General features: G+C 43.5%; 1 protein-coding gene across 5 annotated transcripts in view; it reads right to left on the bottom strand.

Moving 5' to 3' along the window:
* Positions 1 to 22,922, bottom strand: part of slc8a1b (solute carrier family 8 member 1b) — an 86,201-nt gene extending 63,279 nt beyond the window's left edge. For 3 of the 5 annotated variants that reach the window (XM_052080347.1, XM_052080348.1, XM_052080346.1), the window contains exons 1-4: positions 22,469 to 22,922; positions 13,669 to 14,562; positions 10,940 to 11,104; positions 7,998 to 8,788 (exon numbers count right to left, since the gene is read on the bottom strand). In XM_052080347.1, the coding sequence (XP_051936307.1) occupies positions 7,998 to 8,788; positions 10,940 to 11,104; positions 13,669 to 14,511 (1,799 nt within the window). In that variant the 5' untranslated portion in view covers positions 14,512 to 14,562; positions 22,469 to 22,922. Of the gene's footprint in view, positions 1 to 7,997; positions 8,789 to 10,939; positions 11,105 to 13,668; positions 14,563 to 22,468 lie in introns of those variants that run through there. The other 2 variants (XM_052080350.1, XM_052080349.1) reach the window with 1 other exon arrangement.
* Positions 22,923 to 26,919: the final 3,997 nt, after the last annotated feature.

The following is a 26,919-nucleotide window of genomic DNA, read 5'->3' as shown; positions in this document are numbered from 1 at the left end:
TCCTTGGAAATGTCTCTCCATACTTCAGGGTTGTTCACGTTCGACATCCCCATGCATCTAATTATCTGAATGTGTGAAGCCATAACAGCTGCAAAAACGGAATGCGTCGGATACGGCTATAGACCACTTCAGCTAGTTCTGTCGGAAAATTGCGTGAAAGGCACAGGTGTACAAATTCCTGCTGTATGGCCGTGGATTTTGCCAGTTTCTCTGCGCGAAATGGTTTGTTGCTTTCAAAAACAACGTTGGCCCAATCGCTCTCTTGGCAATGTTCTGTGTACAAGGTGAAGGCTGGCTGCATAAGTTGAAAACAGAAATTTTGCACGATCTCGACGTCAAAGCGGCTTAGGTTACATGAATAACCTTTTTTGTTCGGTGTTCTTTTCAAAGCAAACACTTCCAGTTTCCGTTAACTTTTAGTTTAGAAAGAGGAAGTTGTCACTGGTTGGGTGATCTCACTGTAGTTTCTGGCCCGAGTCTGTGGGATTTCCTTCTTGGTTTTTGCTGACTTTTATGCAAACTCACTCACACACACATGCACACGCACACACGGTTTTAGCATACAATGACTTTAACAGTCCTGTCGTGATATTCAGGTCCACAGTGACACTTTAGGAGTCATAGGAGGCTTGGCGCCGGCAGCGGACAGATTTTTTGTGCGTGGGTATGTGTGTGTGAGTATGTGTGTGTGTGCGCGCGACCGCGTGTTTGTGGAAGGAGAAAGGGAAGGATTCTGAGTCACCACAAGAGCTCCTGGTAAATGAACTCCGTGCTATTATGCTAGGCCGCGATGAAATGATGAAACTCAAACCGGTCGCATTGGAAATCATCTGTTCCCAATGAAATGAATGGAAACACCATTAATCCGTTCCAGCGTCCCCTAAAAAAACTAACAAAAAATATATCATCCTTTTTTAAAGGAAGGTCGCACTCTATAATATTGTACTCTAGAAAAACATCACAAATTAATAATAATAATAATAAAAAAACTTGGCCACCGGGGAGTAGTATAATAAACTACGGTAACATTAATCCTTTTTGCAAACCATAAAGAATATATGAGCAATGTTAGATAATTGGTATAATATGTTTTGCCACACTGTTTGTGTTCAAATAGCTAATACTTAAAGCCTTTTAATGCTGCCACATTAATGCTAGTCGTTAACTGGTCGTTGTCGGTGTTTTACATTGTTTGTTTTTTACTTTGGTTACAACCACTTTTCCTGAACTCCGCTCTTGGCTTCTCCATTGTTTGTTTTTACCCATAAACAGCTCTGTGGTTTAGTGTTGGTTACACCTTTAACTAGTATGTACATAGACCAAACACTTCAAGGATATGAGCTTTCAGCGCTCTTGGTATCACATCGCTAAACCTGAGATTGTGCCCACTGGAGCTCCTGCAGATTAGTTTACACTGCAACAAGCATGCATGCCTGCGTGTGTGTGTGTAAGATCTATAACACCAGTTCCACTTTCCACCTACGATCCACCGCAGTGATTTGGGACGCTAAGTGGAACAAATCAGCTTCTCGTCTGAGTTATCGGCACTTCTTTCATCACCCTTACCCGATGTAAGTCCTCATCCACTGGAAAATGTCAGATCCAAGTCGAATAGCCAGCGTGGCTCTTTAAATGTCAAATTCATCTACACAGCCAGGCTGCATGCAAATCATCAGATTCTTAAAGGACGGAACCGTTATCGACGTTATTACCTCAGCATGCTGATTAGTCACACGTCTTCCGCAGCCTAGCAGTGACATAAATTAAAAAGTTGCTGACTTAATGAAGAAAGAGACAGAATAAAAAGTTCTCCCATTGCTCCGAAAGTAAAAACAAAAACTCTTACAATGCTATTGGTATGTCTATTTTTTTTTCTAATCAAGAGGTGACTAAGGGCAACATAAAAACCAAGATTCTGCAGTTTAGTGGAGACTGTGGAGCATTGGCTGAAAAAAAACCCTCCACACCAGTCATAGTGCTCAAAAATAAGAGGAATAAAGGCTCATCTTATTTTACAGCACTTAGCAACTTCCTTATCTACCCCGCAGTCTCCATTTGGCTGTAGTAGCCCGGTTTTCTGTGACAATTTTTGTCACTTCGTCACCATCCACCAATCCCTGACTGGTGAATTTAAAAAAATAGATAACCTAACAGCCATTTTAGCCACTTTAGAATCCTGCTTCTGACAAAGAGGTCTGAGCAGAGTGACAAAAGTGCTCACTTGACAAACAGAACGCTCGCTGGTGAATATTCTCCACTCTGCAAAATGTATGTAAATATAGTCAGCCACAAATCACCGCTATCGGATGTGTGCTTTCATCTCACTGAACAATCTGTGCTTTTATCTTATGTCACAAGGAGTGTACTCAGAGTCCATTTCTGGTCCTGTCCTTTTTTGGACAAGCTCCTCTCATGTTGTTCATCACCCACTAACTATGCACGCTATGCTAAACACGCTGTAAACACATAATGGCCACAGTGGGAAGAAACCCCGGAATCGGTTCAGGTATAGCGACGCCCAAAATATGAGCTACTACAGCTCGCGTCCAGCCTGTATGACTGCCAAATTATTGTTGGTTCTGTTGAATCTCTTGTTAGAGAGAAGAAAGCGGAACGAGTTGAGGCGGAGGACAGAGTGCTGAAGGAGAAGAAAAGGAGCTTATTTTTAAGAACAAAGCGCAGTCAGTGACTCGCTCTCCAATTGCAATGAATACAAAGGAGCACGAAAGGGAGGAGGTAGTAAGGGAGGCCAGAAAAGATCTGACACTCTACTAACAGTACAGGACTGGCAATGAATTTATATTCAGAATGAAGGCCACATAGACACCGTCATTATTATTGTTTGAATTCAAATGGACTTTTTTTTTAATCCTAAACAGCTGAAAAATACATCAGCAAGGACAGCTCTCCTTTCCCATATACAAGGGCATTACATTGTGTAAGATGACTGAAACAAAAAACGCCTAAGAACGATCCCTTGGGAAACAAAATTATGTTAGAGAGGCCGCAAAACGCTGAACCGCGCCAGAGCTTGGAACACTCATTTTCTGGAGTTCAAACTGTGTTTCTAAAAAAAAATAGCCACACAAAATACACCGTCAAATTTAAAAAAAAAAGGAATAACACACTCTGTCAGCCAGAGTGCCAGCACTTGTTAGTCTTTTCTGCTCTGCATTCATCCCTTTCTGTCTCTCCGTATTGATTACTATGTCGCACTTCTTCTTGGAGCCCCCCCCCCCCCCCCCCCCCCGGACCCCCATTCCATTGAGGCCTTCCTTAATGTCACCGCAGTACAATAAGCAGCATGGGGTAAGAGCGACAAAGAGCGGCTCAGCAGAGTGTGAAAATGTTCACAACTTCTTACTCCAATTTGGCCACGCAATGCTGCCGCTATTAGCGCCGTAACCCGCAGCAACACGGCGCTAATAAGACACATTTTGCATTTGGTTTCGTTAAAAATGAGCACTTAAGACAAAAAAACCCCAGAAGAGTACCGTTAAACTAACAATTTGACATGACGTGTTTATTGTAAAAAACGGTTGCGCCAGAGATCTAACGGAGTTAGGGCAGTTCTGTGAAGTTCAACACCCGACATTCACTTCTCACGCACAGTTGATTCAAAAGCAATTGCCGCTGAAGTCATGAAGTGTCTTGATTGTGCAACGACGCGAGTATGATCATCTTAGTCCTGTCAAAACTCCTTGAGAAAGACGCTAATCTCTTCGAACTTTTAGCTTCTACAATAATTGTGAAACTAAATGTCCTTCAATTCGAGGAAGTTGGACCAAGTGACGACAATTGCACAATAGAAACTTTCACAAGTAGGACAATAGACTGTGATTTACTTCCTGGAGACTCACTCTAATGTCTAATTAAAAAAATTATGATATCCTAATTGATGATGAGGAGATCACCGATTCCTGCGCTAACCCACAACATTTGGCCGCCACTGTTGTGCCCCAGTGACCAAAATAAAAGGGACTAAACCGTGAGATGGGCTCCCCCCCCCCCACTATCCCCCCCCCCCCAAAAAAAAAATAAAATAAACACAAGCGTTTACACAATTAGCCTACCCATCGTCATCCATTCATGTCACTTCGCCCTAACAGGCGAGCCAGCCGGGAACTTCCACCAGCTTTTTATTACTTTGTTTAAAGTTGTACAAGGATGCTATAAATTTTAATTCACTGCTCTAATCCGGGAGTGGCCAAACATGCCCTGCCCCAGCAATTACGTAATCTCTCATTTCTAAAAACGTGTTACCATAAGCCTAAAAGCCTCAAATTCCACTTTAGCCACTGAAATTGTATACAGCCAACCATCGCTATTTGGCCAATTGCCATTTACAAACTCAGCTCATCACAACATGTCAGGACATATGTCATTAACAACAAAGCAGGTTTGCGTCCCAATTCTAAGATCACTCGAAGCGATATAATTTTTAAAAAAAACTTCACTGTTGCTTTAAAACCCTCAAATTGCATGCACATACAGTTCGCACACAAATGCAGAAACCCAACACTTGTGTGACTGGTGAACATGCATCTCAAAAGGTCAATCTGTGCTGCTTACTGGAGTGTGAGGTCCCAGTCTGCCATGTGTGTGTGTATGTGTGTGTGTGTGTGTGTTTTCTGTGTGCATGTAGGAGGGAGCCTCATTTGAATCCGGACCTCGTTTCTCCTGCCTGTTTATGGAGATTGCAAAAATGGTGCTGAGGAATCTGTGTGTGTGTGTTTATAGTTTCAAGTGTATTTTTCTAACTCACAGGGTAAAAAAATCGATTCTATGGAGACACTTGCGACACTGTGCGTGTGTGCGTGTATGTCGGTCTTTAGTGCGCGCCGCTCTTGGCGTGGAGCTATTAGAGATGTGATTAACCGACGTTGGTTACATGCGAGGAACAAGCTGGCAGTCTTCATCAGTATGTCTAATTTCAAAAAGAAAAATCGCTGACCCACTTCTACTACCAAATTCTATCTGGACCGGGGTTTTATAGAAATAGAAGCTGAAGTGCCCCGGTGAGGTGCTCTCGATACAAAGCTTTGACCAGGAGAGGCCAGGTGCGGTTTTTGTAAGGCTGCGGCATGAAGATTACACACTCACCTCAGGATGTCTATTCAAGCTTGGTTTTAAAAGAAAGAAGAAAAAAAAAAAGAACGGGAATTGAGTTCTTTGATTCATCTTCTTTTTTTTTTACAGCCCTTGACTCATTAAGGTTGCTATTGGGTGCCTATTCCAGCTGACTCTCTCTATTATATACATATATATGGGACAGATTAAATAGATTGATGCCTCTCAAGGAAAGGCGGCAGCGATACTCTTCGCGTGATTGATCGACATACTCTACATCAGGTGTCACCAACATTTTTGAGGGTGAGAGCAACTTCATGTGTACCGATTGTGTGAAGGGCTACCAAATTGATACACGTCTGAAATAACATATTTGTCCAAAATACCTTCAATAATATGAGGATGTGTTATTTTTAATACTTGATGATTTAAATTGTCAGACTTTGATCGTGTTTCGAAATGTCTCACAGTACTGCCAATGTTTGCATTTTTAAATCATAATTTCTACTAGCAAATCACAATGTCCAGGCACTGGCGGGCTACTCAAGTGGTCTTCACGGGCTACCTGGTGCCCGCGGGCACCATGTTGGTGACCACTGCTCTACATACTCACCTCGCCGCAACACAAAAAGCAGCATGGAGAATGACAACATACTTTAGTGCTTCATGAAGGTATTTTAATTGCTGCGTCGGGACTGTGCGACTGGCTCATTTCACGCAGCAGAAATTAACAAACGCTATCGAAATCATTTTTAAAGGCTACGGGACATTCGGTCAGAGCAAAATCAACATCCCGTGTCACACCTTGATCACTATTCATTCTTAACATCCACCATCTTGTGCGATGGCAATAAACAGAACCACTACAAATGATCCATTCTATCTGAAACGTTGCAGCCATTGGTGGAGGCAATAACTCATCTGCAAGACTCTGGACTCGCGAGAAACAATCTAAGCAGAGGTCTTCAAAAGATAATCACCGAGCCAACAGTCCGGATGGTGGACCGGTCGAAATGGTCGTAGGCGTCCTGCGTGTTGGCCACAAAGCAATGAATGGTCGCCAAGGCGAAAGGTTCATCGGTTCAAATCTGTGAATTTTATTGCAGTCTCGTAAAGCCCCGATGGACGAGAGAGGAGACGGGAGTGGCTGTACAGCAATCGCTGATTTACGACGCAGACTCGCCCGCCATCCACGAGGATAGGATGCCTGACGGAAAACGATTTCGCTCGTAACGTTTTATTGAAAAAAACAACAAAACAAAACCGACAAACATGTTTTGTCTTTACTGTTTACACCTTGAAATGTCAGCTTGCGTGCGTGTCCAGGCTGAAATGAAGCTTTCCGAAAAAAAATTAGAATAATAGAATCTGTCCTCGGCGCAGGACCGAGTCAATCCCCTTGTAATCAGTCCGTTTCAGTTCAGTGGCAATAATGTGAGAGCGCTCAATCGAAATGAACAAAAAAAACAAAAAAGCGTCGATCTCATTCAATAAATTGTAATAGCGTTCACTGAAACTGATTGATGTTCACAACCTTATAAATATCGAAATAAATCAACCACAAAAACCTTTGTCATGACTCATACTGACATTTTTTGGTCAGATAAAGAGCATCCAGCGGCAAACAACAGGTTGTTCTTTTTTTTCTTTTTTTGCAGAGCTAAAACCAAGAGCCTGACTGGTAACGATTGCCGCTGCGATGCTCCCGCACGAGTCAGCGGTGCATCAAGATGACGAGCTTATCGATCGGCTGCGCTGTTCTCAGGGCAATCCACCCCCTGCGTGATCTATCGCGAAATGCCTCAGCTTTTAATTCCTCGCTGCTTAAGATCCGCGCAAAGAATAACCCCGTTTTCGAACATCTTCACACTGCGTGCCACGCAGAGGACGAAACCTGCTGAGCGTGCAGAGCGGCAAGGAGGCTGGCGATCGATAACAACCCTGAACGGATTAAAATAGCCGCCCGGTGGAACCCGAAAAGCAGTCATGGCTGTAAGTCACGTACAAGTCTGTGAGTAGGTCATAAATAAGTCTCAAGTCTTAAACCTTCAAGTTTCCAGTAATTCTCAAGTTACTGTCGTTAAAAAAAAGTCCAATCGACACTAAAAGTTTCAAGGTTTGTCGTTACTTGGCTTCAGCAAGTCAAGTCATACTTTATAGAATATATTCACACAAAGCCACTTTGGTAGCTTTACCAAATCATCATATTCACGATGACATTCTCTATATTGTCTATGACTTTCACAATCGATGATTAATCGCAATTAATCGGGAGACATACAAAGAACAAGCTTCACCAACACTGGCCCAAAGTCTTCAAATTGAGCATTTCAATCTCACGTGAATCCAACCTCTGCCCTTAACTGCATAAAAACGGCAGTCGAGTGCAATCCAAAATCAAAGGAGAGTGCAACGATTGATGGAAATGGAGTGGAGCAAGCCATCGTTGTAACCACATCCATACCTCGACGCGTTAGCGTGGTTACTCACAAGATCTCGTTGTGAAGTTAATATAAAAAAAAAGTCATCGGTGGCTGTGGCTGTCATTTCACTTGAGGGGCTTGCCGGTAAATTCAACGGAAAAAAAAAAATCCACCAAGCGCCGACTCGTAATTTGGGAAATTAGGGCACTCATAAGTCGAGGTACTGTATTTATACTTGGTGCCTTTTCTACCCTTGGCTCAATGTCCTAAAATTGACAATATACAGGTAAGAAAGACTCTCGTTAAGTCATGTGACACAAGACCCCCCCCCCCCGCCCTCAGCAGATCAAAACAGCATCCTCATGGAAACCAAAACTCAGAAAGAGAGTGGACAGATTGAGAGAAATGAAGAAGGTGAAAGTGTAGACTTGAGCGAACCATCGTTGTGACCACATCGCACCTCGTTTCCTCATCACCAGCATACACGATGGCGTGGTTACTCACAAGATCTCGTCGTTCTGGAACTCCAGCACGCCGTGCGCGTCCTCGAAGTCCTCGCCGCCGCCCCGTGCCGTCCCCTCTACCGTCTTGTAGGGCAGCGTGACCACGCCACGGGCGCCCGACGTCCTCAGCACTTTCACCTCCATGGTGCCCACGCTCTCGCTCACGTGGAACACGGGCTCCTCAAACGTGAAGATGCCGGCGTGGTCGTCGTCGAAGATGGTGACGGTAGCCGTGGCCGGCAAGCCCAGGCAGGCCACCGAGTCCACGTGGTTCGCCGATTCGTCCTCTGCGGGCTCCTCGCCGTCTGAGGCCAGGACTTTCACATTGGACAGATGGATCAGGAAGTTCTCGTCCTCCTCAAATATGTCGTCATCGATGATTCCCACGCGGATCTCCTTGACCGTCTCGCCGGGTTTGAACACCACCACGCCTTCGGTGAACTCGTAGTCCGAGCCGGCGTTGGCCGTGCCGTCCTCGGTCCGGTACTCCACGGAGATGGTCTTGGCCAGGTCGCCGCCGCGCCGCAGGACGGTCACCGCCACCGTGCCGCAGTTCTCCAGGCACTGGTAGGTGGCGGGTTCGAAGAACACCTTGGAGATGGGGTCGTTGTCGCAGACTTCGGAGCGCACCTCGTGCATGCTGACGGCCTTGCGGGCCTGGTCGGCGGCGTGTTTCTTCAGGATGTTGCCTGCGCCCGTCATGAGTCGGGTGGCCTGGCAACGGTAGAAAGCCCGACTCTTCTGCTGCTGGCTCAGGACTTGGTAATTGGCCAGTTCTATTAGCTGCTCCACCTTGATTCAACACACACAAATCCACAGACAATCTCAGCACTAGTGCAGAAGCAGAGCCTGGACCGCGGGAACAAAAAGTGATTGCATAAGATAATAACACAAACAACAACAAGATACATTGATAATAGGTTTATTTCTTATCAACAAATGCTGCAAAAATTTTAATAATTCAGACATACAAGATTATTATCGCAAAAAACTGCAAATTTAGCTGCTTCCTCTGTGATATCTCCGCAATAAACATTCGCAACACTTGTTTTAACGTTACACGACTTGGCAATCGTCTGCCTTCCACGTGGTGAAGGCCGATCTCGCCGATCTCGTCTCGCGAGAACGGAAATCTCGTCACGCGAGATTACTTAACGCGAGATCAAAACAACAATGGCGGCAATTATCAAACTGCGATCGTTGACTGAGAAATGTCCTTGCGTCCCAAAAACGCACATTATTTGGAACTGTGCGTCTGGCGGGAAAATTATGCGTCTAGGCCGCGGGACGCAGAGGTGAAAAGATGGCTGGAATAGTGTTTCAGATCCCGTAGTTGACTTTGAGATGACTGTTTTTAGTCGTCAAAATTCCGAAGGGCTTTCTCGCAGCGTGCTTTTGCGGCAAAGGTGGGCACGGACCACGGTGTGCTTGAATTCTGCTTCAATATAATCGATGATCGTCTTAAAGACAGACGCGCCACACAAGCGACAAGCCCATCATTCTTCAATACAAGTCTTAATGAATGGTAACATGGTAATTGTCTTATTCTTATTGGAGCTCTTCATTTAAAGTATGCTTCCTGTAAAAGAAAATGAGTCCATTGAATTTACAGGGTACACGTACACTGTGGCGCATGGTCAAAATGGTACCACCCCTGCCGCAAGTAGAGCCAGGAAAAACTCTGTTCTTGGTCGTATAATTTCACACTTGATTGGTGAGCAGGCACTCCAGAGACCCAACAATTTGTATACAAGCTCTTAAAAAGTCAATTTTCCACAAAATGGAGCCTTGTAAAATACGCCACAAGACACATTGTGCTTTTTAAAGTATTATTACACGACTTAAAAAGTTTGGGAAAGGCTGTTCTGCAGAGAGATAAGATCATTCAGATTCTTCCCTTCTCGCCGTCCTTGTATTCCCCTCTGGCATGTCAAGCTACATCATAAAAGTATCTGGTATAGCAAAGGTATTATGTCAGCAGATATGATCCAAAACTGAGCTGGTGATCTTAAATCATCCAGATAAGACGACCTCACAAATGCACCCGGACTGGAAACCAGACTATCTTGGGCCACGGATGCGCTCGTAAAAGGATGATACTATGGGGATGAGGAGCTGAAAACTGAAAATAATACCTCGGAAAGAAAGCCGTGTAATGCCTCACAAAGCCTTGCATGATCTGTGTGATGGCGTTATTAAATCTCTGAGTGCGCCTAATGTCGGAATTCATCAACACAGCTTAACGTTAGCGCTTGTTCACTCCTATGAGTTGATTGCGACTTTTATTGAGGCGGACAAGCTTGGAAGCTGTCAGCCTGCAGACTCTGTGGTTTTCTTTCTCTGAATATGATTCCAACTTCGAAACTTGCCAGAATTTTTGTAACCTTCACGCTAACAGCTAACATTTTAAACTGAATGTACTTGTATATTTAACCCTCAAACTCACTTAAAAAAAAAATGACTTGACTAGTCAAAAATACTCCATTGTCAAGCAACACGCAGAAGTACTGTCAAATATAATGGCCAAAAGGTAAGCAGAGCTGTCATGTTAGCATTAGCGAACCGCGCTACCTTGGTTCAACTCTTATTAGCCGCACATTCTATGTTGTTTGTGTTGGACCTCAAACACAAACCCACTAAGTGAAGTGCCTCCTTCACCAAAACCACCACAAGAAGTTGGATAAGTCGATGTAAAACTATTATATTTAAAACAGTCAAGCCCAAAACATTTCACCAAAGGGTACTCCCATAAAAAGCTAATTGCTGGGTTTTCTCACGCCAAAGACTAACATCGGCTTCTCGTTAGCTCATGCTTTTTGGGGTCAGTCCTCATTCGAACAGAACAAAGAACCATGTCGGGACCTTGTCAAATCAGTTCTACCATCCTGTGCATCATCAAACACACACCATAACAGGCCTCAGGACAAATAAAACTCTCCTCACCTCTTTGTCAGGATGCTTCTGTTTGAGCTCCTTGAGAATTTTGGCCATGTCTCGGCGGGTCTCCTCCTCATCCAGGTCCTTTTCGTCGATATCCAAACCCAGCGGGCCGTCCAGGAAGTCCACCCCGTGAGAGTTGAGCATCTTGCCGTCCATCTCGATGTCCACCTTGAGACGGAGGAGACAAAGAGTGAACTCCTGGCTCCACTCAAGGGACATATTTGATTTTTAAAAGGGACAGAAAGGATCAGGCAAGTTATTTGTGGGTGAGAGAAGAAAAAAAGGATTCATCTGTAAAATGCTTTTTTTATTCCAAAATAATCATTCATTCTTATGTATGAAGTGTGTTTTTCATGATCAATGTAATTGTACAATTATTAATAAAATAAATAAAATGTGTGCAAAATATAAAATGTTTTAATATAATGATAAAAAGATCATTTCCATGTTTTATTTTGGATTATTGAATTTAAACCAACAAAACAATTTACAAACTAATCTACTTCATAAAATACGGTTTAAAAATAAATAAATGCATGTATAATGATTTGTATTTTGTAAAATAATGTAATTTTAATTTTATTAGGTAACTCTGCATTCTGGGCGGCCCGGTAGTCCTTGAACTGCTTACAATTTAATGTAACATTAGTTGAAGTATACAATTTAATTTTTTTTTTAATTAGTTGTCTGATAAATGAAATAAATGCTTAATATATAAATGTAAAAGAAACTCTTCCTAATGCAATACTAAAATATAAATAAATGCTTAATATATAAATGTAAAAGAAACTTCATAATGTAATGCTAAAATATTAATGATGTATTCTTTTCAATTGTATTAATAGTGATTTCATTATAATAAATGTTAGTAAAAAATAATTTATTTTAGTGTTTCACGTATAATATACTGTACATAAAAACATTTTTATACATTTTATACATACGGTACATAAAAAGTAATAATTTACGGAGATTTTTGACAACAAATAAAAACAAACTTATTTAATAAGATAAAGAAATACTCAAAAAAACATTTTAATTCAGCCTTTGTTGCCTTTATGCCTTTGCCCACCGCAGATTTATATGGAAAGCAAAAACAAACAAACAAAAAAACTATTGACATTATTTATTCATGAAGAGCACATCCCACTAAGTGTTTGAGTTAGTTTGTCTACGACCGATGCTAAATCTGGTGGTACAGTTTTGGATGATGTAATGCAGACGCAAATTCAGCTAACTTTTATAGTTGAAGCATTCTTGACATGCTAAAATCCAAAAACCAGTGCCACCGGTTTCCGTGCGCGTGGCTGTCATCACATAAATTTCATGAGGCAGAAACAAGTCCATCATCTGCTTTTTATTTCATTTTGTAGCTGTCGGGGCTCGCGAGGCTGTACAGGCGTTGATTGAAAATGACTTTTCCTTTGATACTTGAGGCAAATTGGCAATTTAACATGGTGGGAATTTGCATATCATCACCCTCCGAGGCTGTGGTTGGGTTTCACGTCTGTTTGTACAACAACACTATTATGATTGCAAGCCTCCAAGAAATGCTTTGAATAAAGAAAAAAAATATTTGAAAGAAGCATACATTCTTGTTTGGATGAAAACAGCATATAACAACATATAGCAACACTTACATTTTTAAGTCAATTCCTTTTCACTGCCTTATTAGTCAGCAATTTTCTTCATTAAGGGATGGGGAATGAAGTCGACCTGGCAATTATCCACCCCAAGGTCGTACGCGAATAGTAAACATTGGTGGGTCCCGTTTACACTACTTCAAGTCAACATTTTTGATGGCGGGGAAAGTCAACCAGGTAGTTTCAGGAGCTAGCGCCTTAAAAGTTTTTTTCACCATTCTGAAATGGTGAAAGTCAAACGGGCAATAATCCACCTTCATGTAATGTCAGAGCCACAACAGACGTATTGCCGCTTTGACAGCACCTTAAAACTTGGCATTTTCCCGCCATTTTGGAATGGAGCTATCAAGTGGACGTGGCTATTTTTACGACTGAAGGTACTGTCAAGGAGTAGAATCAGGGTGTGTCAAGTAAATTCACAAGAATGTGGAGTTTAACACCTGACACTAACTGCTCCCACCATGATGTCACATGTAATTATCCGATTGCTGGATGCCATATTGCTCTGCTAAAGCGCAAGCTAGCCTTCAACCCTAATCTAGCATCGGTAAATTATACACGTGACAAAAGAGGAAGAAGCCAGTTGAGATAGCCAGTCTAAAAGATTTCTGATTTTAAAGTATGTTGGAAGGTGGAAAATTAGTGATTGAACCATTCAGACAAGACAGTTAAGTGGGAAAAGTCGGCTTAGATGGCCAGTACGTGGACTTCAGATATGTCAAAACCTGGCAGGTCTACTCCAGCCTCTAATCTAGTATCGCTATCTTACACATAAGACTGCGAGTTGTAAAAAAGTTGTCTTACATGGTGAATGCGATGGGGGCTTGCGCTTCCTCTTGCTTTTCCAGCCTTTTATGGTTTTGGTTTTGTTTAGTTTCCAGTGTGTAACGTCATATTTAATGGAAGCTAGTGGGTTGAAATGTGACATCTGTGACAAACATCACTGATACGAAAGAGGACAAAAACTAAAGAGTTGCCTGGAGACAAGGCCGACCATAAAATAAAGCAGAGCTAGACTTTCACGATAAGCCTCTGAAGTCTATATGTGTAAGAGAAGATTTGAAGATGACGGTGAGCGCCCGAGTATACCTTAGAAGGAAGCGGCCGGTCGCCCTCGGTCTCGATGATCATGCCACGCTGCTTGCCCGTCCTGTAGCGCTTGTACACGTACTTGTAGAACAGCAGGCGACGGTCGGCCACCCAGGCAAACACCACGCAGATGGGGAAGAAGAAGAAGGTGAGCAGGGCTTCCCACACCTGCACTACTCCAGGAGAGATGACTGACAGGATCAAGTAGAGCCAGATGTAGGCAAAGATGCTCCAGGAGGCGGTGACGAAGAACACCCGCAGGTGCTTGACCTTCCTGGTCTCGCCGTCAGGCACCACCCAGACGCAAATCCCGATGATGACGAACATGTTGAAGGCGGCCGAGCCCACTATGGTGGAGGGGCCCAGGGTGCCGGCGTCAAAGCCATGGCCCACCACCTCGATAACAGACAACAGGATCTCCGGAGCCGAAGAGCCCAGGGCCATGAGGGTGAGGTTGGACACGGTCTCGTTCCAGATGCGCACCGTGGTGGTGCTGGTCTCTCCGTTGGGTTTCTTGATGGTGATCTCCTTCTCCTGGGAGGTGATCACCTCAATCGATGCCATGAAGCGATCGGCGATGATGGACACGCCCAGGAACATGTACGCCAGAGCTACAAAGTACACCGTCGCCCGGGCCACTTTGTCACCAAACGATGGGTTCATGGGTTCCCACACGGGCAGCATGACGCCAGGCGTGCACTCAGCTGCCTTGCTGCAATCCGTCTTATTGGTGGACACCGCCGACACTGAGCCGCCCAAGCTGGGCTCGGGGGGAGCACCAGCTAGCAAAGGCTGAAGCCTGACTAGCAGAACGAGGACGATGACTGACAGCCTCGGGGCCATGTTGACGTCCGAATCAGAGACGCTAGGTGGCGGTCGATGAGGATGTTGAACCTTTAGGAAGGGACACAGGAGTAACAATGCCTGATTAATACTTCACAAGAGTGAGAAAAGTAGTACAAGTAGGATAGAATAAATATTAAGGTCCGACTCTAACCGCAGCGCCTAATGTCTTAAACCCTGAGACCCAACCTGAGCATGAACACCATACACTTGTTCCCAGCGCTAATCCTAACCATAACGCTAACAGCAATCTTTTACACCTAGCATCTCAGGCGGACAGAAACTATTGCCCAAATACCAATCACTATCTTGTAACAACTTCGCCGAACTCTAACACCTAATAGAAACCCTAATCTAACTCTAACGCTTGATGCGAACACAAATACCTAACTCAAATAGCTAATAAAAACCCTAACACATAGCATCTAACTCTAACACAAATGCTTACCTAAATACAAAACGGTAACTCCGAATAACTATCCCTAAGGCTAACAACGAAAACCTAACTCTTAACACCATACCCTCAAGGCATGTTGACTTTCAGTCTGCATGGAAAATATGTTTTAAGTCTGACTTCATTTGAACCCTCAACAAGTTTAAAAAAAATTAAAAACCACGTGTTGCTCGAGAACGAATGGTATGAAATGTTTTGAATAACACATTCAAATTGCTTTAGAAATTTAACAGACTTCAACATACTGAGTTGTGTTTTGGAATTTCCTTTGCATTGAAATGACCACCGTTGTTCTATCCAGGTAAAATTACCAATCATCATCTCCATATTTATTCATGTATATTTGTTTCGCTTCCAACAGATACGGCAGCGCTGCCTCTGCAAAATGAATGCAATTTATACTGCACTTCATTGGGAGGCAGACGCCAAGTTCTCGCAGGTGTTTGAGTAGCTTGAAGGGCAAGAAGTTCAAATAGCTCCGCCAAAGATAAACTTGAATTGCCACCGTTCAACAATATGCCTTTTTCCCCTCTTTCAGCCCACACCGAGGTCTGCGGGACCTCTCTCCTAGCGCTCCCTGATAACCGTCTCCGGCTGTAACAAGTCAGCCGAGTAAATGAGGTTACAGCGTAAACACTTTTGGCCAGCGGTGATGTTGGATTCTAAATTGTGTTTTCAATCTGGCTGGCAAGATAACAAACCCTGCCGTACGAGTCTGGAATTTACAAGCGCTAAGCAAACAACCGGTGTTTATGCCACGATTGGCTCGGCAGGAACACGTGGCTAGGTGGTCTGTACTTTCAAATTACAATTATTTGGCGGAAGAGGAACAATCAAGGACACATTCCATTTTTAAATGACACATCACAAGCATTTTGTACTACTGTCACCATGTCTGTCATAGCAAAAAGACAGAAGTGTGTTGTGAGAGGAAGTTATGTGGGACAGCAAAGCATCTAGAGTGCCCAACGATACAAAGAAGAAAGAACGGTAGTTGTAGAACTACAAGTGATGGTAACTATAAGCTTGGTAACTACAGTGAAGTTGCCAACTCTTCTCATGGCCAAATCAGGAATGTATGTTATCACCCTGGTGTTAATATAAATCAGCAAATATCAGTCATACCATGAACCCAGTCTCTCTTGGAAAAAAGGTTGGGGAACAATTTGATACATGTTATATAACCAAGTCCGCCTCCATTTGTGTCAGATTATAGATTATTATATAGATTATACAGAGACTCTGTTTATGTGTGAGGTGCCTAAACATGTTCGATTTAATGTGTTGGCATTTCTCTCACTTGTAATTGATTTGACAAGCCGAGCTACACCGCCCGATCTTTATCTTCTACTCAAAGGCTGTGCTGATCTCAAATCCTAAACAATGCAATGCACGCCATCTGCACATACAAGCCTGAATTTCACAAGCAAGAGGGAATGAGACAGTCTTCCGCACCCACCCTTAAAAAAAAATTGTGAGTAATCCACACATCGCTAGAAGTCCACAGTGGGATTCCAGATGACGGATGCAAATGTCCACAGCGGTGAATGATTTGTAAGTGACGACTGTCCGGACCAACGGCTTTATGAGCAGATAAGGCCGTAAAAAAAAAAAAAAAAACACACACACATTTAACACATCCCACACAACAGGATAATCACTTCCAATGGACATCCAATCGTCGAGCATTTTCTGACTTTGCTCTCTGGGACGAAAACTGCTCAAAGTTGGCCCGATTTTCGGTAGATGAAGACCAGCGCTTGGATTTCCACTTGTTAAATATCTCTGAATGTTTTACAGTGACGGGAGACAGTATATCACTTCAGGAGTCCAACCCTGACAGAACAATGTGGTGATTTTCAACCCTAATAATCATGTTTAAAGCTCAGCGGTACGCCACTAAAGCAGCCGGTTGTTCGTCATTGGCTTGTTGGAGGAAAAGAAGAGAAAACAAATATAGATATAGTCCCTTTGGTGAAGAAAAGGGATGAAAAAAAAAATCCCCAAACCACTGAATTATTTATCATCTCAAACGCCACACAAAAGCCTGTTTGTGACCGCACAAAACGAGGAGCCGCTGCTGGATCGGGATGGAAGAACTTCGGTTGAAGGGAGCTCGTGGGATTGAGGCTTCATTAAATGGACGACGTATTCATCATGTGGCCGTAGCTAATAAATAATGAGACGAATGCATGTATTTATGAAGCCGAGAGCATCATGCATGCATTGTGCATTTACACCATGATTACAGTTAAGACGTTGGAAGACTGTGTTTTAAACCGAAGGAGGATTGTTGATCGGCGGGGCAGTAAATAAAACAGCAAAGTGCTGATGCGGTCATCGATATTTGGTTTGTTTGTTTTCTTGCACACTACAGCCTAAGTATTAATTATAGCGCAAACGAACATTCGCTCGCTGTATCCAGGCTTTGTTATTGATCGCTTCCTGAAAGGATTTAATAAAATTGCGTCTGGGCAAAGAAGCTAGCTGGAGACCTGTAGAGCTCCCAAGTCCACATCCTTTTATAAGATTTATATTTCAGAGAAAGTGCTTACTGAATCGAATGATAACAGAACCGCTAAGGTTTGTTAAGGTTTTCAAAAAAACGTTTTTTTTCTTGTGGAACATAATGAAGAAAATAAATAATTAACCCTTCGGAAGTGGCCATCATCAAACGTGTGAAAACTATACGGGAAGTATTTACACTCGATAAAATCTGCTCGGATGTTCCGAAATCTTGTTTCCAAGCGATCATCTGCTTCATTTTGTTCTCCGTGAGACGGCAACCTCCCTGAGAGTGAATCAACAAAGCCAAGTACCGCGTTCCATTTTTGCCAGACGTGATTCATCGACAATCCGAACGATTATTGAATCGATTATTATGCTCATCCTTCTTTCTCGTCCCAAATTCAATTACAAAAGCGTCATGGAGAGCCAATATGTATCTCTCGTCCATGATCACGCTGTGTCTCATTTGCTTCCTCCGCACGATAATGAGCACGGTATTGAGTGCCAAGCAGAGCGAGGTGCTTGGAAAAAAAAACTCACCCTTACCCCAAACTATAACTCATCAACTGTGATGAGCCGTGGTCAGTCATTACTAGCTCTGTAACAACGGCAATTAAAAACTAAGTGACAGTTTTATTCATTTTATAGCTCCCGTTCTGCACCTCGTCTGCCTTGCTTATAACGGAAAGAAGTAACAATTGTTGATAGATTTTATGCACTCATTTGTAAAAGTCCATTCAATGCTACAATTTTTTTTTTAGCAAATTAAACACCATGTATCCCTAAAGATGAAATGGCAAATGGTCTATTGACGACGCAGCATCGGGAGTAACTTTCAGTATCTTGCTCAAGGACACATTGTCACAAGGGGGTTGAACACACAACCTCAGCGTCAGGAAACAACCCACTGTGCCACTGAGACATGCCGCCAAAGTCATACTATGAGTGAAATAGTACATTTATCAAACATTTTTGGGGGGGTGAGTGTTCGACGTGTTTCTACTACTCGGTCAACAAAGACAGTGCAGCTCAGCCTCTGGATAGCCTAAAATGTGGATAGTGACACGCTTTTGAAACGACATTAGGTCTTCCGATAGAGCAGGGGTGTCAAACTCATTTTTGTCGCAGGCCACATTGCAGTTACGGTTTGCCTAGGAGGGCCGTTATGAATTTTGGGAAACCATATAAATGTTTCATCCCCGCAATATATTACATACACAGCAGACAACAAATTGATGAATAACGAGTTTTAAAACCAGAAGCCAAGAATAATGACTGCAATTATGGATTGCATATGACAATTTGAAATTTTGGTTTAGACTTTAGCAAGCAGCATGGAACTTGACATGCTTGATTTGCTTTCGCGGGCCAAATAAAATGATGTGGCAGGCCAGATCTGGCCCCCGGGCCTTGACTTTGACACCTGTGCAACAGAGCCTTTGTTTTTAATTCTTTTTTTTTTAAACATCATTAAATGTGTTCCTTATCACCCAAGAAAAATCACCCTACACCGATTTGGGGCATAACCTAAGACAATTATTGACACTTATCCGAGAGGTACTGAAGATGAATCCTAATGGAGCAAAAAAAAAGGAAAGAAATTACAAGCTTCTAATCGCTAGACAAACGGAGTAAAAGTATGAATTAGCAGATTGCAGTATCAAGTGCGCGGGTGGCTAACACTGGAGAGCTTTGGCCTGCTGAATGCTGGCACCGCCATTGATTACTAATTGAAATATCACGTTCCATAATACCCCCCCTCCCCCACCCCTCATGAGCCCCTATCAAAAAGGGCCGGGCTCGCGTTCAAAAGGGAACTCAGCAGGGGGGAAAAAAACTAAATAAATAAAAATCACAAGCTCATGCGGAAAAGAGCCAAACATGTGGCGCATGCCTGTATCGCTACGCTCATGAGGTTCTCAGTTTGATCAGCTGGCATCAAAATCAGCCACCATGCCACAACCGAAAAGTCAATATTTTAAAATCTGATAAAACCGGACCCGATTTCCATCGAACGGGGTTTTTGGAGGAAATTATCAAAGACGTGCATTGTATCTTTAAAAATGACGCAAACATGACGCAATCAGATGACAGAAAACTAATTCGTCCCAAGCCACTGCATAGAATGAACCCGATACATCCCAGGGAAACCTCTTAGCAGACAGATGATTTTTTTTTTTATTTTAGCAGACAGATGATGAAAAACCTTTGAAGGCGAAACACGATAAAAAAAATTATAAAATTGTCAGTAAAAGTAAACATCAATGGGAGCCTAATGAAATTTAACCAGAAAAGGCCAACGTTGCCAAATAGGATACAATAAATTCAAAAAAACAAAATTGCACATCATGAAAACAACGTTAGCTTTGCTCTCTGTCTTTATGTCCGACTCTGAGAGGACAGCAGAAGGGTACTTTCATTTTGGAAGTCCAAAAGGGGCACCCCTGGTGTCTTATTTCATGACAAGAACATTTGTCAGCTCGCCGTTTGAGCTTTACACACGCCTGCGGTTACATCCGCCATTAATCATCTTTTCTTTTATAGCCGCGGCTTCCGAAAACGATCACAGAATGGTCAGCAACTAGGAGGGTAAACACGTGCTAGAAATAGAGCACGGACATCAATGTACCCATTAAATCGGTTCAAGGTCCGGTCATAGCCTCAAAGGTTGTCTTGTAATCTGCCATCGACATACCTGAAGCTTTTTTGGGTCCTGATTGGATGATGAGCCATTGCATTTCAGAACTTGACAGCGAGTCATTACTACTTACGACGAGATGGATAACTCGAAAATAATCGGACCACAGACAGACAGACAGACTTGGAGGTACACAAAGAGAAATAGAAATTTGCGGGCGTGTTTGAGCCTATTCCAGCTGACTTCGGGCAGGAGGTGTGTCGTTCCAATTTGGGAATATTCGCATACTTTTATAGGTTGAAAAAGTACATGTACTTAAGACAGAGCCCAGAAAGGCGTCAGATAAACCAAAGTTTGAATTTGGCCCCTTTTGTGTCCATACTTAACCTGGAGTCTGAAAATTAGTCCAAAATTCATGAATATTACTTTTAGGTACAAAAACGGACGTCCTACTTCACCCCAATTTCTGGTGGTGTTTATTCATTGTGAACCTGTTACAAAGCTACCAAATTACACACCATGACAGTATCATAATAAACATGACGGAGTACATGGACTCAGATCGTATCTTGAGGGACAAAAATGGAGGCAGCGTAGCACTTTGTTTGATGCAAAATCGTTTCAAGACGCACATTCGTGCTTTCAACAATCATCAATCCATTTGAGTCGCATGCATTCTCAGCCTGTGAGGAAGCCAATTCCACCAACGTGCCATACTTTAAACCAGGCTATTGCTCTAGCATGCTAATTCCTCACATGTAGGCTTTTATGGATCCATCCATTATTTAGCGGCGAACATATGTGGCCGTCGTGTGCGTGTACGGTTTACAGAGAAGCAAAAATTATTTGCACGTGTATGCCATTACTATTATAAACAGGAAAATCGCATGAAACATGAATATTCGGTCTCATGACATTGTGCATGCGTCATCTAGAAGCTGCAACTTGCTCCCCCCTTGGGGCTGCAGTACGCCATTGTTCATTCCAACGACGATTGTCTCAGAAGATTAAAATGCAAGCATTAAAAAAACAAAAATGAGAGCGTTTTGAAACCTGACAGCAGCTGCTGCGTTCGTCAGAAGACCCCATGCGCTGCATTCTGTGCATTTGCACAGAATGCATCAAAAATCATCTTGACTTCTTCCAACCAATATGGAGGCCAACAAGTCATCCCGGCGACTCGCTTAGCCGCTTCATTCGTTTCCATTTTTATTTAGCCATGAGCTCACACTGCCGCCACTGATCAACGATGATGAACGCTCGATGCATCGATTTCGGCTACACAGCTACGAGTACTGTACTCCTCCTCTGGCATGGCGAGAAACCTGTCAGCCAATTTTTTTATGCAATCAAGCACTTACTCCTCATCAGACAATACAATGTTTCTTTGAGAAGGACAATTAATTCACAAATCTGTGCCGTATCACTTCTTTTCCCGCCTTACTCAGTTATCTATTAACATCCTGCAATCCCTGACCTTTTTTCCATGTTTACTGTAAACACCTGGGCCCCCTTGCAACACTTTTATGCACTCATGGAGGCGAGCAAAGCTGTTCAAACAATCCTGTGTTGAAGCAAACGCGCTCGTATTTGTCATTCACAGCATCTCGCTCTATCATTATGATCATTTTAGCATGAACGCCGACCATTAGAGGATATTTATGACTATGGAGGGAGGGGGAGGCATAATGTGATAACCTCAGCCGTCGTCGGCATCATTAAAGAATTCACATTGAAGACTGTGCAGTTTATTCAAATCGGGATGCAGTCATTCAAAGATGATTCATTTCTGTGCGTGTGACATTTTATTCGCTCACTGTTTTTTTTTTTAATCAAATTTGGTCTGCAATCTCATCCCATAATAGACAGCGATGAAGCTTGGGGTGAAGTCAGGCGGGAAAATGCCTGGAAAGCCTTCCAGTGATGGGACCGCATCCGAGAAGTAGGTGTGGGAATCTCATGACTGTATCATTTTTCCAACACAGAAGAGACTCAGATGAGTATTTTGAAATGAAAAAATCAAAATCACTCACATGGGACTGAGTGCATCAGTGGTCCATTCAAATTTAGGGGGGTGGGGGTCCGATGTGGAGCCTCACTTGTATAGTAAAAGTCGATTTCAAAAACAGGGGGGGAAGGTTCTAGGACGTGCTCGGTATGCGTAATTGTCACTCGTCAACAAAAGAAGCGAGAAAAAACCGGGGGGGACAAAGAAGCCGAGAGCGCATTGAATGAGCGTTAGAGTGTCGGTATACCGGCGGCTGCGCACGAGAGGAGGGGAGAGCTCCTCCAGGTGCTCCATTTCGGTTTTAAATCAGCCCCCAAAAATGTATGGTGCGGACGGGTAAAGTTCTTACCTTCCGTGCGAGCTGTGGTCCGAGTGCAGGTGAGCCGAGTGGAGGTGAGCCGAGTGGAGCTCCTCTTATAACCACCGAGGCGGCGGACGGAGCCCCCGAGCGAAGGCGCACACAAGTCGGAGGAGGAGGAGGTGAAGGAGGGGGTGGTGGTGGTGGTAGTAGTGGTAGTAGTGGTGGTGGTGGAGGGGAAACAGACCAGTCCGGATTCCCATGCACACGGGCACTTTTTTCTTCTTCTTCCTGCTGCTTCCTCGTGTGTTTGTTTGTTTATCTTTTGTTGGTGGCGGGAGTGTGGTCGACGTGTTTCCATGGAGCGCCTCCGGAGCGACCTGAATGACCGCGGTGGAGCCTCATCAGCAGAGCCCGCATGTGTGCTTGGGTTGGGAGCGGAGTGCAGAGAGGCTCGTCTTCCTCATTCTTCCTCTTCCACTTACCCCCACCCACTCTCTCTCTCTCTCTCTCTCTCTCTCTCTCTCTGGGCGTAAAGAGAGAGGGGGTGGGTGGGGGCAAGTGAGCACTCCTTTTTTGCTTCACACGCCTCTTTTCGTTTTCTTCCGTTTTACTTTCTCACCCGTGTCTTCAGGAGAGCTGGGGTTACATGCGCCTAACATGACAATCGTGACATTGCACACCTGCGTGGCCGTCACAATATTGGAATGATTTGGCGTGCAGTATGCAAACGTGTAGCTGGTTAGTTAATCATACGTAAAGTAAAACTGAAAGGGTAGGCAGGGCTAAAGGTGAATAGAAAACCTGATCATGATATTAAGACTTTAAGAATAACAAAAAGGATACTATTCCACATGAACAATTGAACAGCAAAAAATGTAATGTGCATTCCAGGCCAGCAGTTGGCGATGTGATCCTTTTTTTTCATGACAAAAGTATGCAGTGAAACCTCATCCGTGAGGTATCGCGATAAGACTACATGTACAGGAAACAAAAGGGGGGAAAAAACAAGTAAAAACTGAAAATAAATAGAATGCAGTGCCACACAACATGGTGGTGCTACCACAATCAATTAATTGGTGAAACAATGAAAATAAAAACAGAACGACTACAAGTAGGCTACATCATTCAAACTGGATGATGTGTTCGGCAAATCCAAGAAAGTATAATGTAGTGTGCATGTCAGCCCAGTAGTTGGCGATGTGATGGTTTTTGTTGTAAAAATTAAATTCAAACCAAAAATAATCCGCCTCATGGTGTTTATATACGTCATAAATAAATAAAAATATGACGAATACAGGACAAGATGAGGTACAACTCTTATTATGTAACTTATTATGTATGTATGTGCATGCCAGATCAGGAGTTGGCAACGTGGGCCACCATTTAGTCGTCAAGTACCAGTGTTTGTATATTCATAGAAGAGCCTTTGGATATCCCCGAGATGATCACGTTGGTGTGATTATGCTAATATGCTGCCAGTGCCGTTTTAAAATGGGACCATTTCTGCTAGGGTCTGGATGCCATCGTGTGAAATATGGCGGCGAGCTAACGTAAGGATGACAATTCATCACGGGCGAACAATTGCATACGTACCAGAAGCGGACATTTCGTTAACTCCCAGGAAGCACGCACACATTAAAGTACTATTTTAACAGCCGAATGATGCCCCCAGATAGACAGAGAGGGGAAATAGTGTTCTATCGTGAGACCTCTAGCAAAACAGCATAGCGGTACAGTGCACTCCGCTTAATAGAACACCGGTTAATAGAGTAATCCGCTTAATAGAGCAAAAGGCTCTGGAACCGATTTGCCTAATGCAATTTCCTATAAAGATACTCCGCTTAGTAGAACAGATCTCCGCTTAATAGAACAGGCCGTAAGCAATGAACATTGTAAACTAGTGGTTTTCGAAGTGTAGCTATCGCGAGAAGTGTAGCTATCGCGATACTGTACCACTATCGCGAGAAAACGCGGTAGTTCTAGCCGTATACAGTAACAGGTAGCACGCTCACTCCACACATAGACACACGCACGTCACAATGGCTTCAACTTCATTCAAGAGACGAGGGCTATCACCTGCGGATAAGAAGGACATACTCAGACGATACGATGCATTGCCGGATTCTCAGAAGGTACGCCCGCGGTTTCCAGGACTTCCCTCTTATCCAGCGCATTGAGAGGGAAGTCAACCGCAAAGTTACGGACTCCTGTTTCCAGACAAAAGTAACGACATTTTTCTCGTGATTTGAGATGTTTGACTGAAGTTGATTAAAGTTGTTGTTTTGTTGTTTGATTAAAGATATGGACGTCCACAGTCGAAATATCTCTTCTAACTCGTCAGCAGGGGTTTTTCTGCGTGCATAACTTGGTCGTCGACGTGTCTGAAGGTGTACCTAATAAAGTGTCTCCGGTTAATAGAAACCCCGCTTAGTAGAACAGAAGCGCTTCGGCCCAATGGTGTTCTATTAAGCGGAGTGCACTGTACCAATTTTATGAACACAATTTTACAACTTTGGAAAGGTGAACGGGCGTGTGAAATTTGGAAATGTCTCCATTTATTATTGCGGCATGGCTGGTCTTCATCTATTCATACATTCAGGATCTCGAGATTAACAGGCTGCAGGTGAATTCTGCCTTATGTCATGACTAATTTTGCACGGAGACAAGTAAATATTTTAACACGCTCGCATTACAATGTATGCAAACACACACACACACACACACACACACAGTCACACACAGACAAACACAAGGGTTGCGTAGAGTATGGCAGGCCTGAGTAATGCGGCCAGTGGGAACATGTACAAATGCAAATCTGAGTCACTTGGTATCTATCTCTTTCCATGACACTCCCATCTCCGTTCTGGAGTACGAGCAAACGTGACATCATTAAAAAAAAAATCATCATCATAGCTTTGTTGTTATCAGCTCCTCTCACACTGCCATTCCGCCAAATGTCCATGTTGGATTTTATTGGCTTGCCCCTTTCAGAACACTCGCCAAAGAAGAACAGGCAGTTTTTGCGATTTCACTCATTCAGATAATTAAATGCAGATATAACCTGTCACGTCCCGTGTTTGCCAGCAGGGGGCAGGCCCTGTTGCCATCCTACACACCTGTCACACATTAGGGACTAATTATCCTTCTATCGCTTCGGGCACAACGTGACATAACCATGGGCAGTGGACATTTGGGTGTTAAACGTCACACTCTGGATGCTGTTCCACCTGCGATAGTACATCAGAAAGAAAATCTATGTTTAGAACCTTACACGGAAAGTGAGCGGCTCCCTCTGTAGGAATATTTAAATCTTGACTTTATTTACTTGATTACTTCTTAACTTACCTTATTTCTACAATCTTGCATTTGGTTTAACCACATTTATCATCCAGTTCCTCTCTTGCCCTGCCTCATCGCCTAGCATCAAAATTTTGGCCCGTTTTACTACCGATTCTCCTCTTCTGCTTGGGGAGGGGCAAGGTGGCAATGAGCAAAGAAAGGCTGTTGCTGTCAGGCAAGTAGACTAGTTTACCGTATTTGGGTATTTGGCAGACCACCCGACGCCACGCTGGGCGGTGCGACGGAGTGAGATTGCGTTCTATGCGTTCTCCACGCACCTGACAATTTGATGAGAGACGAAACACTAGCCCTGAGACCTGGACGCCGTTGTATTTCATTTATACATTTGAAAACCACGTGCATTGAAGCTCCTGAATCAACGTAGAAATCAAGTCATTGAATGCATAATTACTTCTTGCCATTTCTTCTAAACGTACTCGAGAGGAGCCGCTTTAATCGACCAGGAATGAAGTCAGCTGTGCTTCCTCCCACAACGGTGCAAACACCTCTTTATAACTGCGCCCGTCTGCTGAATATTCCAAAGAAAGAAAACTCCACCCATGCGTGCAGTTTGACATGTCCACTTTGCCGTGCCGGCGCATCGCGTGCCACTTTCCCTCTCTCTCTCATTTCCTCTTTTTCACCTGCAGCCACTCCTGTCTTATTGGGGGCAGCCGAAAATAAAGGAACTATTTCAGGGAAAGGGAGGGGGGAGGACAGGAGGCCGAGCCAAAAAAAAAAAAAAAGCCCAGGGCTCTTCTCCTTTGCTTCCCCTCCCCCTATCCACTCCTCTTCCTCTCCTCGCTATCAGCTTTAACGTGTCACCGCTCAAGGAAACAAGAGCAAGATGGCACATATCGGCGTTATGGATCACGATATACAAGAGGTTATATGTTTATACTTTTGAAAAAAAAAATCGCTGATTTTCAGCGGGCACACAGGGATGGAAATAGAAAGAGAAGACAGAGAAAATAACATCAGAAAGACAGGCGGCAGAGAAGTGAGAAGACAAGGCTGGTTTATTTATAAAGCAGCGTTCGCACAATGCCTCAAGAGAACGAGTGCTACACGAGCCAAAAGCATATTAAACATATTAGAAGTGGATTTTAACATGGAAAAGGAAGACATCTATGTTTCAATAACGTAATGCTTATCGGGAC

Source organism: Hippocampus zosterae, chromosome 11, assembly GCF_025434085.1.
Source record: "Hippocampus zosterae strain Florida chromosome 11, ASM2543408v3, whole genome shotgun sequence".
NCBI classification, from domain to species: domain Eukaryota; kingdom Metazoa; phylum Chordata; class Actinopteri; order Syngnathiformes; family Syngnathidae; genus Hippocampus; species Hippocampus zosterae.
This window is presented reverse-complemented; position numbering and strand designations above follow the sequence as displayed.